Source organism: Euleptes europaea, chromosome 1, assembly GCF_029931775.1.
Source record: "Euleptes europaea isolate rEulEur1 chromosome 1, rEulEur1.hap1, whole genome shotgun sequence".
NCBI classification, from domain to species: Eukaryota; Metazoa; Chordata; class Lepidosauria; order Squamata; family Sphaerodactylidae; genus Euleptes; species Euleptes europaea.
Window position 1 is genome coordinate 115,731,168 of NC_079312.1, and position 15,351 is coordinate 115,746,518.

Sequence of the window (15,351 nt, forward strand, 5' to 3'; positions counted from 1 at the left end):
GCTGAGTTAACTGAGATCTCAATCAAGCATGTATCCTCTTCATTTGAGAAGGGTTTTTTCCTTTGTGGTCTCTGTTTAGTGACGCCTGTAGGCTCTGCTCCTGCAGAGCGCGGGCCGGAGCCATCTAGAAATGAGACTGGTCACTGCCTCTCCCAAACCTGTTGCTAGTGTGTGTTTGTAGAGGTGTGGAGCTGCTCCTTTTGACTTGAGACCTTTCAGCTGCTGCAGCAGGCATTTCTCCTCTTGAATCATTGAATAACAGCATTCAATTAAGATTTTCTTCTAAGTCTTCCTTTAGTTTCTTTACCATCATTGCGCAGGTATGTGCTGGCTTAGGCATCTGTGGCACAGCAGACCATCTTTAAGAAGTGTCTGTTGTGTCCAGGCAAAATGGCCTTGCACAATCGCTGCCTGTTGTGTTTGGGAGAGGAACGTGCCAAACCCTGCCCTTGTTGTCAGATAGAAAATAGAAAATAGCAAGAGTCCAGTTGCACCTTAAAGACCAACAAAATGTCTGGCAGGGAATGAGCTTTTGTGAGTCACAGCTCACTTCTTCAGATACGTTTGTCCGATGTTCACCTAATAAAGTGTGTTGCGTAAACAACGTTTTGTTGGTATCTCAGCTAATATGCATTGGGCACCTGTTAAGTCTCTCTCCCCTCACACCATCTTGCCCCCCCATGCCATTATCATCAGAATCTTCTGGTAACAAGGTCTTGCCTCCCGTACAGCATCTCGGCTGCAAACTGGAGATGCTGAAGTTGAAGCAGTGGGTACCTTCCCCTTTGGAATCAAAGGGGAAACATGTGCAGCTTATCTAGCCTTCCACACCATCACTGAGAGAGCAGAGCTTCTGGCATGGAAGGCAACAGAGCTTCCTCCATCCCAGGCACTGGTACCTTCTCACTCTGAGGCAGAGGGCATCTTGGAGGCAGATGGGGTGATTCCTTTCCAGTGCTAAGATCAGGCAGGGACTAATTGATTTTCCACTTCCTGCTTCCTGCCTGGAATCGCCCTCTTGACGATTCCAGTTTCCTTCCTGCCTTGCTAAGGGAAGGCAGCTACAAAGGTAGCTCCATAGCAACCTTACCTACACGAGGAAGGAACCCTCCGACCTCAAGAGAGAGAGAGAAAAACGTCTCCTTCTTCAGCCCTTCAGCAGGGAAAGAGCACCGGCACCAACAGTCTCAGGGCCGAAGGCTTCCTCAAACCCCCGGACAACATGGCCAAGCTCATAATGGCAGCAGATGGAGGAGCGTCCTTGCGGCTCCTGAGGCCGGCCCCCACGGAAGCAGCAGAGCCAGACCCCAACAGGTCAGCAAAGAAGAGGCCAGCTGGAGCACCTTTGCAGCTCCCGAGGGCGGCCCCTGCAGTAGCGGTGGAGTCAACCCCTAGCATACCGGCAAGGAAGAGGCCAGGCACTGGTATCTTCTGTAGGTAGTGTTAGACAAGATCCAAAAGGTTGAATCTGGTCCCCAGGACACCTTCTGTAAACCAAAAAACATCTCCTGAAATACAGGCTCCCCCCCCCCCCCCAGATGGGCAGTTAGTTCAGGGTTCAACAAATACTGGCATCAAAAAAATTGCATTGTGGCTCCTAGTGTTTTCAACAGCTAGATTCAAGTCCAGTAGCACCATAGACCAACCAGATTTTCTCGGGTATGGGATTTGGGAGTCAAAGCTCTCTTTGTCAGCTGATGAAGGGAGCCAAACTGACAAAGGGAATTCTGACTTGTGAAATCTTATTGGTCTCTGAGGTGCGACCGGACTTGAATCTAGCTTTTCTATTGCAGACCAACACTGCTACCATTTGAAAATAGTATTTTCAACGTACTCAGACTCCTCTTATTGTCTCTGAGCTTGGCTGCCACTGCTCCCAACACTACTCTTGCTTACGCCTCTCCCAGGCTGTAATCAGAGGGACTTGGCTAGTTTGGGAAAGCTCAATTGCCCGTAACAATGAGCACGGGGTGGCACTTTCCAGAGGTAGCAAGTCCCTCAGGTGGGGGGAGTGGGAGTGGACAAGAACTGCCTGGAGCATTGGCACTAGGCTTAGAGACAGAGGGTCTGCTGTTTTTCTTTAAAAACAAAACCTTTCATAGGTTGGCTGCCACTTCTCCCAACAGTTCTGGTACACTCCTCCTCCCCTCCTCAACAGTAATTGGAGGAGGACTCGGGTAGTTTTCGACTGTTCCATTCCATCTTCATTGTTATTCATGGTGTGAAAAGCATAACACATTGCCTTAGTGCAGGTTACGTAATGGAACTCCAAATATCTTGAGGTTGGCTTCATCAGGTTCCTAAAGAGTCCCTTGGGCATAAGCTGTACACAGTCACCAAACAGTCTCCCAAATCATACGTCTCCTGGGACCCAGTGGCTGCAGCCACCTTTGCAGTGCTGTTCACCAGGGTCAGAATCAGACCCTCTGCAGTCCCGGTTCACATCCAAAATAACGTGAACTCTCTGAAGGTGTCCTCCATGCGCTCTTGTGGTGTACATAATTGCAAAAGGCGCTGCTTAGTGTGTGCTTTGCTCCTCCTGCACCCAGACAGTTTTGATGACAGATACTTCCAAATGGAAGTAGGGCAGTCACTTCAGCCACTTTTCAGTTCCTGTGGGAATCACACACTTGCATCAGTGTACTTGGCGCATCCAGTAGTCGACGAGTTCGTTTGCGCCTCCCTCACTATTCTTGGCAGAGTGCAAGGTGGGGCTGTTTTTGTCTGTTTGCTACATCTCAGGGTTGGGATCTGTTGAAATGTTCACTTCTCAGCGCTGGAAAACTTGATGTTCTTGTATTCCCAAGGACAGTCTGTCTTCCCTCGAAAGTCACTTTGCAGCTTTAGCCTGGATCCTAATTACATTCCCTCTTTGCAGAAGACATTCTGCCAGAGGAGGTGGAAAGGATAGACGGGTTTCCATCTATTTTCTGGCTCCTGGTGTAGAAGCTAGTTGCCTTCACTCAAGAAATGCCCCTTCGAACTGCTATCCTCCTTTGACTCTTATGGTGACATTTCTAATAGCAGTGATGTTGGTGAGACAGGTTTCCTAGCACTGTGTTCTTCACTCAGGCCTCTCCTTCTCCACAAAGAGAAAGTAGATCTCTGCCTAGTTATAATAACCTTCCTCCCCAAGATAATTGCCAGGTTCCACCTGAAGCAGATGGGCTTCCTAACCCATCAGTGGATGGTGAGAAGCCTGGATATTCACAGGGCCTACCCTCTGTGTTGGTAGGACTGCCTCCTTCAGAAAGGACCTCAGGTTATTTGTCTCTCATTGTTGACTGTGTGCCCTCAGTGCATAAGTTACTGGGTCTCAGTTCTGATTACGCCGTTACAGATTTGTGCATAAACCACTTCTGACAACAGTCAGGGCTTACTGTATCAGGGAGACAGCTGCCATCACAACCTTCGGTAGAGGTGTGCACCTTCCATTACTCTAGGAGCAGCCACATAGTCGCAACCTCCACCTTCTTGAGGTGGTATGTAAGGACTAGGACAGATACGGCATTATCACCATCACCCAGGTAGGTCAGCTTGTTTACCATTTTCCATAGGTATGCCTGCACAGAGACCATTAGGGAGATGATCAGGTTGCTTATTTATATAAATAACATTCTTTGAGTGCTCATCTGTGCTGTATGTGGGCTTGCGACCCACAGGCCTTCCCCACAACAGGTGCCTTTAACTGGCTGCGTTGCTCTAAGAGCTGAATGGGGAGGCCCAACTCTGTCCCTCTAGGCCAGTGGTTCTCAACCTTTTTCGAGTCGCGACCCCCTTTTACAATTGCCAAGTAACCTGTGACCCTCATCACATTTGCATAAATTTGCATAAATGACATTTTCAATAGGATAAAGAAAACACATTTGTTTTTTTGGCAGTCCAGGGTATCCATATATATAATTACTTTAAATTTTAAAGTTTAAAACAAACAAGCAAACGGTACTACCACCTGTTGCGCAGCGGCTGTGACTGTGTGGCGCGGCAACCTTTCCTGGCACGGAGGAAAGAGTGCCTCTGAGCATGCACTGCGTTCCTTGTCCTCCCCTCTCTCCCCAAAAACTCTTCCAAGCAGGCCGGGGCTATCGCGAGGAAACCCCCTCTCTTGTGACTGGGACACTGCTTTTGCACAGAACTGCAGTTATCCCTCAAAGCGGAGCTCCGTTTAATCACCTCATGAGAGTGAAGGGCCAGGAAAGAGCCGAGGGCCGCTTATCCCGCTCGGACTTTTTGTGCCTTTTTCTCCCCTCCGCCAGTCACCGCTCCTTCTGCGCCTCACCGAACCTGCGCACTCGAGGGGGAAATCCCAAACTGCGCATGCACCTCGACTCTCTCCCCCTTGGCCTTGCCAGAGCGGAACTGATGACTCAGGGCAGAAAAGCGAAGCCACACTACAGACATGCGCACTTGGATTCCAGGCTGAAGCTCCCGCCCCACCCGAGCGCGGCTAAAAGTAAAAACAACGTGGCTGTAGCGGCCTCAAGTGGGACCGCCCTCTTCTCCTCCGAGACCTGAACTGGCCAAGCCAGGGGAGCTTCCTCGGCCTCCCACACATCCTGCCGCATCATCCGCCCGGCGCAGGTGCGACTGCGCCCAGGGCTGGCCCGCCTGCCTCTCAACTGGACAGCGGGGCTACAGCTGGTGTGTGGTGGCACGCCGCCGCGTCTCTGCAGCCCGGCTCCTTCTGGCTGTTGGTCGGCCAGTTCCTCACCTCTCTGCTTGAGGTCTTCCCTGCCCTCGCGGACGGATCAGGGTTACAGGGCGTCTGGGTTAGTCCTGGACAGCCCGGGATGGGGGCTGTCCCAGGACAGTGGCGGCGACCCCCCAGAAAACACTTCGTGACCCCCTTGGGGGTCCCGACCCCCAGGTTGAGAACCACTGCTCTAGGCGCACATTGAGCATCAGGCTCTGGGGTGGCGCCAGTACCACAAGAGTCTTCGCTCTAAAAGATTGAGTGGTGTGGAGCCCAGATGTGTGAATGCATGGATAATAACTGCTCGTAACATCAATTACAGGTGAGCAACCATTTTATCTGCATTGTGGCCTCCTCAATTTTTGGTTGTTAGAGCCTCTGTGTCATATAATGGAAGATGTAGTCACTAGATTTAGGGTCCCAATAGAAGTTCTTGAAGGAACTGGAGTATCATTGTGATTCTCCTTTTTTTTCAGAGGGGAGATCCCTAAAAGATGAGGACATCCTTCAGAACTTGCCAGTGGGCACCACAGCAACTTTGTATTTCCGGGACCTGGGAGCGCAAATCAGCTGGGTGACTGTAAGCATGACTTTTTCCTGCCTAAGATGGTCCCTGTTCTGCCACACCCTGGTTTCCTACACTCCCTCACCCTTCTGCCTGCCTTTCAGGTCTTCCTCACTGAATACGCCGGGCCCCTGTCAATCTATTTGCTTTTTTACTTCCGGGTTCCCTTCATCTATGGCCCCAAGTATGACTTCACCTCCAGCAAATACTCTGTGGTACAGTAAGTGTGCACATTTTGCTATGTGGCTTGTGCTGGGGTGCTGCCCTCTAATTTAGCTGGGAACTGGGCACGTGTCAAGGAAAATTAGAGCAACTACCCCATTCTCCTACCTGTTTGGTTAGATTGTACCCTTTCTCCTCACATCCTACTTTGAGGGTAGGGATTCTTCATCCTGAAAATACATCCTAAATGATCTATACGACACTAGGATTGCTTGGAGCAGGACTCAAGCAGGCAGAAAATAACATAGCTGAGTAATGAGCTCATTTTGTGGCTGTTGGGCCTAATTGAGCATGGGTAGTACTCCCTTGTTTCCACATACATTTGTGCCTGTGGTAGTTTTAGGGTTAATGCTGCAGTTTTCCCCAGAGCAGTTCTGAGACTGTTGTTTAAACCCCTTCAATTGATTAAGGAAGGCTGTGGCAGAGGTCTCTGATCAGTCATCCTGATTTAAGGGAAGCTCAAAACATGGAAAGCTCAAAGTGGAACACCAGGAGAACTTTGGGGAAGCATAGAGGTAGCATTACTTTCTGGTAATACTAAGAGCATAAGAAAGGCTATGCTGGATCAGACCAAGGACCATCAAGTGCAGCAGTCTGTTCACACAGTGGCCAAGCAGGTGCTTCTAGGAAGCCCACAAACAAGTTGACTGTAGCAGCATTATCCTGCCTGTGTTCCACAGCTCCTAATATAATATAATGCTCCTCTGATCCTGGAGAGAATAGGTATGCATCATGACTAGTATTCATTTTTACCGGTAGCCATGGATAGCCCTCTCCTCCATGAACATGTCCACTCCCCGCTTAAAGCCTTCCACGTTGGCAGCCATCACCACATCCTGGGGCAGGGAGTTCCACAATTTAACTGGCATTTGTATTTCTCCAGAAGATTGTATACTGTAACATATCTATGCTATGGTAACTTGCTCTTTTATCTTCCTCTCCAGCCTAGCCTGCATCTGCCACTCCTTCCATTACATCAAGCGCCTCTTGGAGACCCTCTTTGTCCATAGGTTCTCCCACGGCACAATGCCCTTGCGTAATATCTTCAAGGTAAGCAATGCTGAGCTGGGGATGAGGAGGCAAGGCTAAGCCCTGCTTTTCGTTTGCTTCTAATACTTCTAAAACTTCATTTGCACGGGAATGTGGGGAAAGGCTAGTTTTGACCTTTGCTTAAGCATTCTTGCAGACCATGAGACAGAAGCAGTAATCAGATCTGTTTTCCTATAATTTCATAATGCATTTGTGTTTCTCCAGAACTGCACTTACTACTGGGGCTTTGCTGCCTGGATGGCATACTACATCAATCACCCTTTGTATACGCCACCTGGTAAGTGATGACGTAGGCAGCTAAGGGAAGGCTCTCAGTAGTCTATGTTGGATAAAGAGCCTCAGTAACTTTTAAAGGAACTCGGTTGGGGTAATCTCCCTGATATTTTACTTTGGGATTCTCTGCGCCTGAGGCCAAGCAAATGTTCAACATAGGACGGTGCCTGTTTGTGGCATAACTGATGTTGCGTTCTGCATTCTGTTAGCCAGTTGCTACTCAGCCAACTCAACATTATATCGGAGTATTAGGGTGGTCTGTATGCTGTACTTCTGAGGAAGTACAGAATTTAGTGATGGATGTAACATTTGGCATGCTTCTAATTCTACTTTATTTATGGAGGTTTCTAGAACTTACTGTTCAAGGCAGGCTTGAAAGTGTGTGGGCAGCGGCTGGTGATATTGCTGAAACTAGGGGTGATTGAGATTGTGTGCAGATATTCCAAGGGGTTAAGAGTGCACACCTTTGGTCCTCCACCTAGCTTTGTAAGCCTCCCTAATAGTAGCAGAGTCCAAGTATAAGCAAATTTTCGGAATCTGATTAATTAACCTTCCACGGATGGCAGAATTCAAATTTTTACTAATACACAGTTTTGAAGTGTTTTCTTTTAAGCACAGGCTACACAAAATCACCCAAGGGATAGGTTTCTGGTTTCTCTTTGCCCAGGGTAAATATTTCCCTCGTGCAAATTACTCCACTGCTTAGATTGATCTTGGACACAGTGATAAGATTGCATGGCTTCGCAAGTTATCTGCCCTTGGATTTTACTTCCTTTTCCATCCTGTTCCAAGACTTCTTGGTATGCTTGACACCATAAATCTTTCATTTGTAAGCATGTTATCTGCCTGTCCCATTCTGAGTGGATAGGGTAGACAGTTGTTTACTCCTTAAAATGTTTTAGAGATCCCTGTGGGTTTTTTCCTAGTATGATTTGTCATCCAGGCCTATGACTCGTTGGTAGGGAGGAAGGAAGTATTGCAGCCTTAAATAAAAATCTGCAGCCTCTTCCCAATTTCTGAATTCTAGCTCCGTCATACAAAACCTTTCTACAATAATAGTGTTCTTGCTCTCACAAGCCTCTATTCTGAAAAGCGTTCCTGCGTTCCCTGTTGCAAAGCTTATTCCAAGTAGGAACACACTACCTGTTCCCAGTTTCACAAATCCCCCTAATCTGTGCTATAAATAAATTGTTTATTACGGTCCTTTGACCAAACATAAAATATTTACAGGAACATTGCCCTACCCAGAGCGGCAGTATAAAACAATGTGTGTGTGTAAAGTGCCGTCAAGTCGCAGCTGACTTATGGCGATCCCTTTTGGGGTTTTAATGGCAAGAGACTAACAGAGGTGGTTCGCAGTGACTTCCTCTGCACAGCAACCCTGGTATTCCTTGGTGGTCTCCCATCCAAATACTAACCAGGGCTGACCCTGCTTAGCTTCTGAGATCTGACGAGATCAGGCTAGCCTGGGCCATCCAGGTCATGTATAAAACAATACATTTTAATTAAATCACTATACAAAATGTTACCCTCGTTAAAACAACTGGTCAACAATACAATTTAAGCAATCACTCCACTCTACAACTTTTCATTCCTGTTTACGTTTAGGTTTCCTATGATTAACTACTATTCCCCTGTGTGCGTGTTAAGTGCTGTCAAGTCGCTTCTGACTCATTGCGACCCTATGAATGAAAGTCCTCCAGAATGTCCTATCTTTGACATCCTTGCTCACATCATGCAAATTGAGGGCCTTAATCTATTCCCCTAATCTGTGCTAATATGTTTGTTTCCCTGTCCCCTAGCATATGGACATGAACAAGTGAAACTGGCACTCATCATATTCCTGGTAAGAACATGCACACCCTTAAAGATGAGCAATAAAGATGATCCCATGTAAGATTGGGGGTGAGCAAGTGGGCCAGAAAAGATGCAGTAGTAGGGTAACTTTCAGTGTTCAGGTTGTGGTTGGGATTATGGGTAGTCCTGAGATGAAAGCTTCTGTAACCAGTAGTTCCTTAAAAATGAAAGCCCGATTGTCTGGTGTCCAGGTTAATGAAGAAGGAAACAGTTGCTCCTCGTTTGATTGTCCTGCTGTGTGTACAATCTAGGCACTGTCTCTTCTTAATCCCTACTTCCTTAATTTGAGCCAGGCAGTCTCAGGGCCTCTTTCAGTGTTCGAGCCTAGCTCTGGAACATATATGGAGGAGTGACAAAAATGTGAGCGGCTGAGAGCATGTGTAGAGGAAGGCATGAAGGAAGAGATCATAATGCACAGGTCAGAACAGGATCCCTCCTGTCTTGTGGCCACATTCAGGTCTTTCTAACCCTCCGAACTGGCTTTTAAGTTGTGCAACAATAATTTGCATCACTGGTCATGACTACACTGACTCTAGGAGACTTCTGTACAGGAACTGGGCTTGTGGTGATGGAGGGCACTGTGACAGGTCAGCGCTTAGCTCCTGTATGTTAACGCGCGCTCTGTTCCTTCCTTCCTGCAGTTCTGTCAGCTTGGAAATTTCTCCATTCACATTGCTTTGCGGAACCTGCGCCCTGCTGGTGAGTAGAGAGCAGGGGTGGTATAGAGAGTTTCTTAGGGCTTAAATGGAAGGTGATCAGAACGATGGGCTCACAAGATGGGTCCGAAGGAACTTCTAGCGAGAGGTGCTGTGAGGCCATGGCTGGTGAGGCCAGCTGTCTTCAGGTTAACTTTTGCCTTCAGGTAGAGGTTTGAGCTAGCCTGAAAATACTGTTTAGCAGAAAATTCAGATGCTGCATAGATGTATCCCACTTGACTAATTCGTTGTCGTAATGTTTGTGGGGTTTGCAAACTCTAGATCTCCCTTTTGTTGGTGGCATGGGTTAGGGGGAGAAGATTTCAAATGGGTGAGAGCAATAAGAGCTTTGCTAAAGATGCTGGGGTACAAGTAGAATGGAAGGCTACAGGAGGCTATGTAGGCTACAGGAGCATCACACGAACCCTGCCTAGTAGAGCTCCCCTCCATGCCTCCAGGTTTTCCTGGGACTGTTGAAGCCCACATTAATTTTCATCAGTCTGGACTTTATGTGCATGCCTGTAGTAGAAGAAGAGTTGGTTTTTATATGTCGACTTTCTCTACCACTTAAGGAAGAATCAAACCGGCTTACAATTTCCTCCCTTCCCCTTCCTACAACAGTCACCCTGAGAGAGCTGTGACTAGCCCAAGGTCACCCAGCTGGCTTCATGTGTAGGAGTGGGGAATCAAATCCGGTTCTCCAGATCAGAGTCCACCACTCCAAACCACCGCACCATGCTGGTGTATGCACAATTACACATTTGCAGGAGAGATCCTAGAATATTTAGCAGCATTTTTGTACCAGGAAATCTTTTATCAAAGGCACCTGATGTATCCTGTCCATGATCATGTTCCTCTAGGTTTCTTCTGTGGTCAGATATAAACTTTTGTAATATTCAGCCAGGATGTAACTTTTGAGTTGGTGCCAAACTCTATAAAGCTGTAGTGCTCCAGTGTTCCATGACCTGCATCTAGTGGTATCCTGTGAAATACACAGTTGGAGTGCAGGACCTCCTGCAAGGGCATCTGCAGAAACTTCAAGCTGTGGTGCAGTAGATGATGATGGAAGGAGGTACGAAGTAGTAGTTGAACAGCCTTCTGCTTAAGCCTCTTGGTTCCACTTAGGAACTCGCCATATACAGCAGAGAAAACAGACTCATTTGGAAGAAGGATGCGTGGGCGTGTCTTTGAAACAAATGATTTCCCTACAGGTTCCAAGGCCAGGAAGATTCCATATCCTACGAAGAACCCATTCACGTGGATTTTCTTACTAGTTTCCTGCCCTAACTATACCTACGAGGTAAGGTTGCCATACAGCCTTACTACAGTTTGGAGAGGCCTGAATCTGGAAGATCCTGTCTTTTTTTCTTGTTCTGTGCTTTTTCACAAGAAGCATGTGGCTGGAACAGCACTTTCATCTTTCAGGCAGGCAGCTAATGAGCATAGATCTTCATCTTGGCCTATCTTCTACCTGAATAAGATTTATTAAGAATTTAAGAAAGGCCATCCTGTATCAGACCAAGGTCCATCACGTCCAGCAGTCTGTCCACATAGTGGCCAACCAGGTATCTCTAGGAAGCCCACAAGCAAGGCAACTGCAGCAGCATTGTCCTGCCTATGTTCCAAAGCACCCAATATAATAGGCATGCTTCTCTGATCCTGGAGAGAATAGGTAAGCATCATGACTAATATCCATTTTTACTCGTAGCCATGTATAGCCCTGTCCTCCATGAACATGTCCACTCCCCTCTTAAAGCCCCCCAAGCCCTTATTCATTTAAGATGTAAGGTAACTAAAATAAAATGTTTGCATACATGGTTGCTGAATGCTGAACAAAATACTGGCATTCAATTGTCATCCCTAAAATTTAGCCTCTTGAGACTTGGTTGCTTCATGACAGTTGTTTTGTAAGAGTACTTAGGGGAATAAGCTGAATTTCTCTGTCCAGTTATGACATTGCAGACGGAATGGGTAGTAAAATTTGATTTAGTGTTCTCAAGATGCATGGCAGTATCAGCACAGATTATGGTAGAGTGCCTTTTGCTGCTTTTCTGATCCTCTGGCTTTGGCTGCTGCCCTTACTTGAATCTTGCTATTCTCCTCCGAGTAGATGATATGTGAGCTACTTCCTGCTGTTCACCCACCAACCTAATTATGTCTGTTGGTACAAAAGAGGAACTGGGCTTTGGCGTTCTGGGAGTGGGGAGAGAGAGAGAGATGGTTTCCGTAGCTCTGCTTTGATTGGCAGCGAGCAGGGCTGTGGCGTCCCCTTTTCCCCCCTTGCAGCGTGAATGTCAAAGGAGGCCACTGCAGCCTTTTGCTTATTAGCCGTGGCTGTGGGCTACAGCTCGGAAAATGTTTATCTGCTCTGCCTGCCACAACTCTGAACCGGTGTCTTCTTGTCTTTCAGGTGGGATCCTGGATTGGCTTTGCCATTATGACTCAGTGCCTTCCAGGTAAGTCTTGGTTTGGACTTTTAAAGGTGTCAGGCCTCTGATAGAACCATTTAACAAATTCACAAGGCCTTGTACCAGTTCTTTCTGCCCCTCGCTTTGTAGTTAGACCTGCCCTTCCGTAGGAAGTAGGATTGAGCCCATGTGTTTACAGGCGCACGGGGGAAGCCTGTCCTACAGGACAGGGAGATACTATGGCTTATGCCTTGGTGGAAGACAAGACCCAAGAATCCCTTTTCTTCTCCCTCCTCCTCCTCCTCCTCGTTTTCTTTTATGTGCATGTGTGAAAAGTATGAAAAGTACTTAACATACCAAACGATTAAGCTAAATAAACTAGCTTCTCTTGCTGAGAGAGTAGCACTTAGATTCCCAGGAATCTGTGTCTGGCTTCAGTTTCTGATTTTCCTAAACCCAGATGTGTGCATCGTCTCATTGTAGAACTGTGTCTGGTGCATGCTTTTTCTGGTCCCTTTTGTCTGCAAGATGCTGGAATCAGGCTGGGGCAGCCTGGATCTGCTTAGGGTTTGGTTGTTAACAATTTGATTAGCAGTATCTCTTCGGCTGAAGACATGATGAAATTATTATGGCTGCCTCAGACAATGGCATAATGGGGGGGTTGCGTTAAGAGCTGACGGCACGAGCTGAGCATAGCAACTGGGGAATCCAGACAAAATTGTTTGGGAGGTGGCGCATCAGCCCTTGCTACATAAGAACATAAGAAAACCATGCTGGATCAGACCAAGGCCCATCAAGTCCAGCAGCCTGTTCACACAGTGGCCAACCAGGTGCCTCTAGGAAGCTCACAAACAAGACGACTGCAGCAGCACCATCCTGCCTGTGTTTCACAGCACCTAATATATTCGGCACGCTCCTCTGATCCTGGAGAGATGAATAGATACCTGAAACTGCTTGGTAGGGAGTTAGGGGACGTGAGCTAGGTGGAGAGGTAGACAAGCCAGGATCTCAGGCACCGTCACAGAACTGTAAAGGTCACTCTGAGGGGGCTGTCTCACCTGCCCTTGTAGGGAGGGGATGAAAGGAGGCGCACTACACGGCAGCGGTTCCTTCTAAAGGATAAAACCCAAGGCAAATGCTGCTCTGTCATTATCTAGAGAGTTGGTTGCTTTGCAACCTAGCTGGAGCGCATCTTCAGCCCAGTCTGAAGAGGTGGTAGAACATCTGCTTGGCATGTACTCACCTCTTTCCCTGTAGTTTCCCATCCACTCCATACAGGTAATGGAAATTAATAGACTATTATATTTATGGGTGGGAGGGGGGTAGAATGTTCATTGACCTGTATGTACTCCTGCTAAAGCAGAACTCTCTCTTTTTGCCTGCAGTGGCTCTGTTCTCCCTAGTTGGCTTTATCCAAATGACCATCTGGGCAAAGGGCAAGCACCGAAGCTACCTGAAGGAGTTCCGGGATTACCCACCGCTGCGTTCACCGATTATTCCCTTCCTGCTCTGAGCTGGAGGCAGTTGCTTCTAGATCTGGGCTGATGCAGTTTTCTAAAAAAAACATTGTGAGCAACTGTTGGGAGTTTAAAGTGGGATTTTCTCTTGCTGGTCTTCGCTATGATCTAGGACTGGAGCTGTAGGGATTCCTTGATTGCGTAAACTGAATTGGGCCGCTCGCAGCCTGTCTGTGTTCTTATCCCCATTCCAAAGCTCTTCTGAGCCTGGGATCTACCTTCCATACTGTAAAGCCAAACACTGCAGCGGAGAACAGGGGCCCAGCGAGAGTAGTCTAAATTTGCAGCAAACTAACACTGAAGCAGCTGTTGTGGATCTCGTTCTGTATGAGTAGGTGCCAAAGGCTGGAGCCTGACTCAAGGAGAAGACTTTTGTCCGGCGCAGCTTCTGGGCACCAGACCTCTGCTATACTGCTCCTAATTATATATAGGGATTGCCTGCCTCTTAGCTCAGCTTTGTTCCTCTCAACTTATTGAGCCCCCTTGTGGTAATTAGTGGTACAGCACATACCCAGCTCGGCCCTTCTCTATCTCAAAAGCATCTTCTTGTATTGTTGTCTAGTGCGAGTGGGACAGGCAAGGGCCCACTATGAGGCTCTCTTCCTCTTTTATGCAGCATGGTCTTGTGAATCCTATGGTCCTGGCTTCCAGAACAGCATTGGTACTTGCAGCCCAAACCTTAAAGCAGCTCCGGTGAGATGGTAGGAGCAATTTCAGTGTAGTCCTGATCATACGCGGGAGGCTTTATGCTGCAAACCTGGGGCAAGGGAGAGGGCAAGAGAACCCTGTGCCAGGGTTATGTTCTAGGAGTAGCTGGAGGTTCCACTTCCACCAAACATGCACGCCAGCAGTATTAGTTTTAAGTGGAAATGCCTCCCTTTAGCAAATGAGCTCCAGTCAGCACTGAGGAAAAATCCCCCCCTTCTCCCTGTCACACATGCTAAGCAGAAGTTGGGTTTTAAATTTACTCGGCTGGGCTTTGGTCCAGTGGCAGAGGAGGGGTATCTTTCCACATCTTTCCAAGACTTTCCACATCAGCTACTATTCTGTGGCAGTTGCGTTCATTTTCTCCAGACTCCGTCCAGGCTCTTGAACCAGTCCTAAGTAGACGTGTCCCTTCCTTACAGAACATTTCCATAGCAGCCCCAATGCCATGTGTAGGGAAGGGAACACCTACACTTGCACAGTGAACAGATGGGAGGGGGAACTGGTTTAAAACAATGGTTGACACTTCCTTTAATCACCAGAAAAGGCCCCGACCCTTGCTAAAGGAGAAAGTTCAGTGTTTAAAAAATGAGACCTCCCTGAGGACAATTTGCTTCTGCCTGTTTTGTCTTAACGTTATTGAGATTTCAATCCTGTTCATGCTTGTTTGAGAAGAAGGCCTGTTAAATTCATTAAGGCTCACTCTTAAGTAAAAATGGATAGGAGCAGGCTGAAAGTTTGCTATATTCTTAGTTTATGCTGCATGTGAGCAGTAAGATACTGGAAACCTGCTAAGCAGCTGTTTAAATGAGCCACTGACTTGCTGTGGTCTGTTTCATGTGGAATTATCTTCCATGTCAGAACTACACCAATAAAAGTAATTCAACCACTGGACAGTGCTGGATTGTTTGTAAGAAGCAGCTTGGAATTACAGGACAAAGAATTTGCCTTGTGTGGGGGAAGGGCTACATGGTGGGGCATCTAGAGAAGAAGATGCTTAACAATATGGTTATCTTATCTGGAGCACAAGTAACATGCTAAAAAGGAGCTTACCAAGAAATGGCTACTGTTTAACCCTTCAGCCAGTGTTGAAATTATATCAAGTTATAATGCAACGGTGTGAAGTTTTTAGAAGGCTTCTCCTACCTTTCACTTGAGGATTTTACTTTCAGCGGTTCAAGAACTGCCTTGCTGGACTAGGGGGCAGCAAACTGCCTTTAAAAAGTCACAAACAGACTAGGAGAACGGTGGCCACTTTCAGTTGTTTGCTGTTCAAGAACTATCACAGCAGTTTCTATTTAGCCAACATAGTTAATAGGGGTTTGTAGATCTTCTATTAATATCTTTAAAAAGGTAGGGGGGACAT

General features: G+C 47.3%; 1 protein-coding gene across 2 annotated transcripts in view; it reads left to right on the plus strand.

Annotated features, from left to right (window-relative positions):
• TECR (trans-2,3-enoyl-CoA reductase) overlaps positions 1 to 13,317 on the plus strand; it is a 50,938-nt gene extending 37,621 nt beyond the window's left edge. For both annotated transcript variants that reach the window (XM_056857020.1, XM_056857009.1), the window contains 9 exons: positions 5,170 to 5,273; positions 5,363 to 5,478; positions 6,425 to 6,530; positions 6,735 to 6,807; positions 8,606 to 8,649; positions 9,302 to 9,359; positions 10,567 to 10,655; positions 11,766 to 11,811; positions 13,149 to 13,317. In XM_056857020.1, coding sequence (XP_056712998.1) covers positions 5,170 to 5,273; positions 5,363 to 5,478; positions 6,425 to 6,530; positions 6,735 to 6,807; positions 8,606 to 8,649; positions 9,302 to 9,359; positions 10,567 to 10,655; positions 11,766 to 11,811; positions 13,149 to 13,276 — 764 coding nt within the window. In that variant the 3' untranslated portion in view covers positions 13,277 to 13,317. The remainder of the gene's footprint in view (positions 1 to 5,169; positions 5,274 to 5,362; positions 5,479 to 6,424; positions 6,531 to 6,734; positions 6,808 to 8,605; positions 8,650 to 9,301; positions 9,360 to 10,566; positions 10,656 to 11,765; positions 11,812 to 13,148) is intronic.
• The last annotated feature ends 2,034 nt before the right edge of the window (positions 13,318 to 15,351 follow it).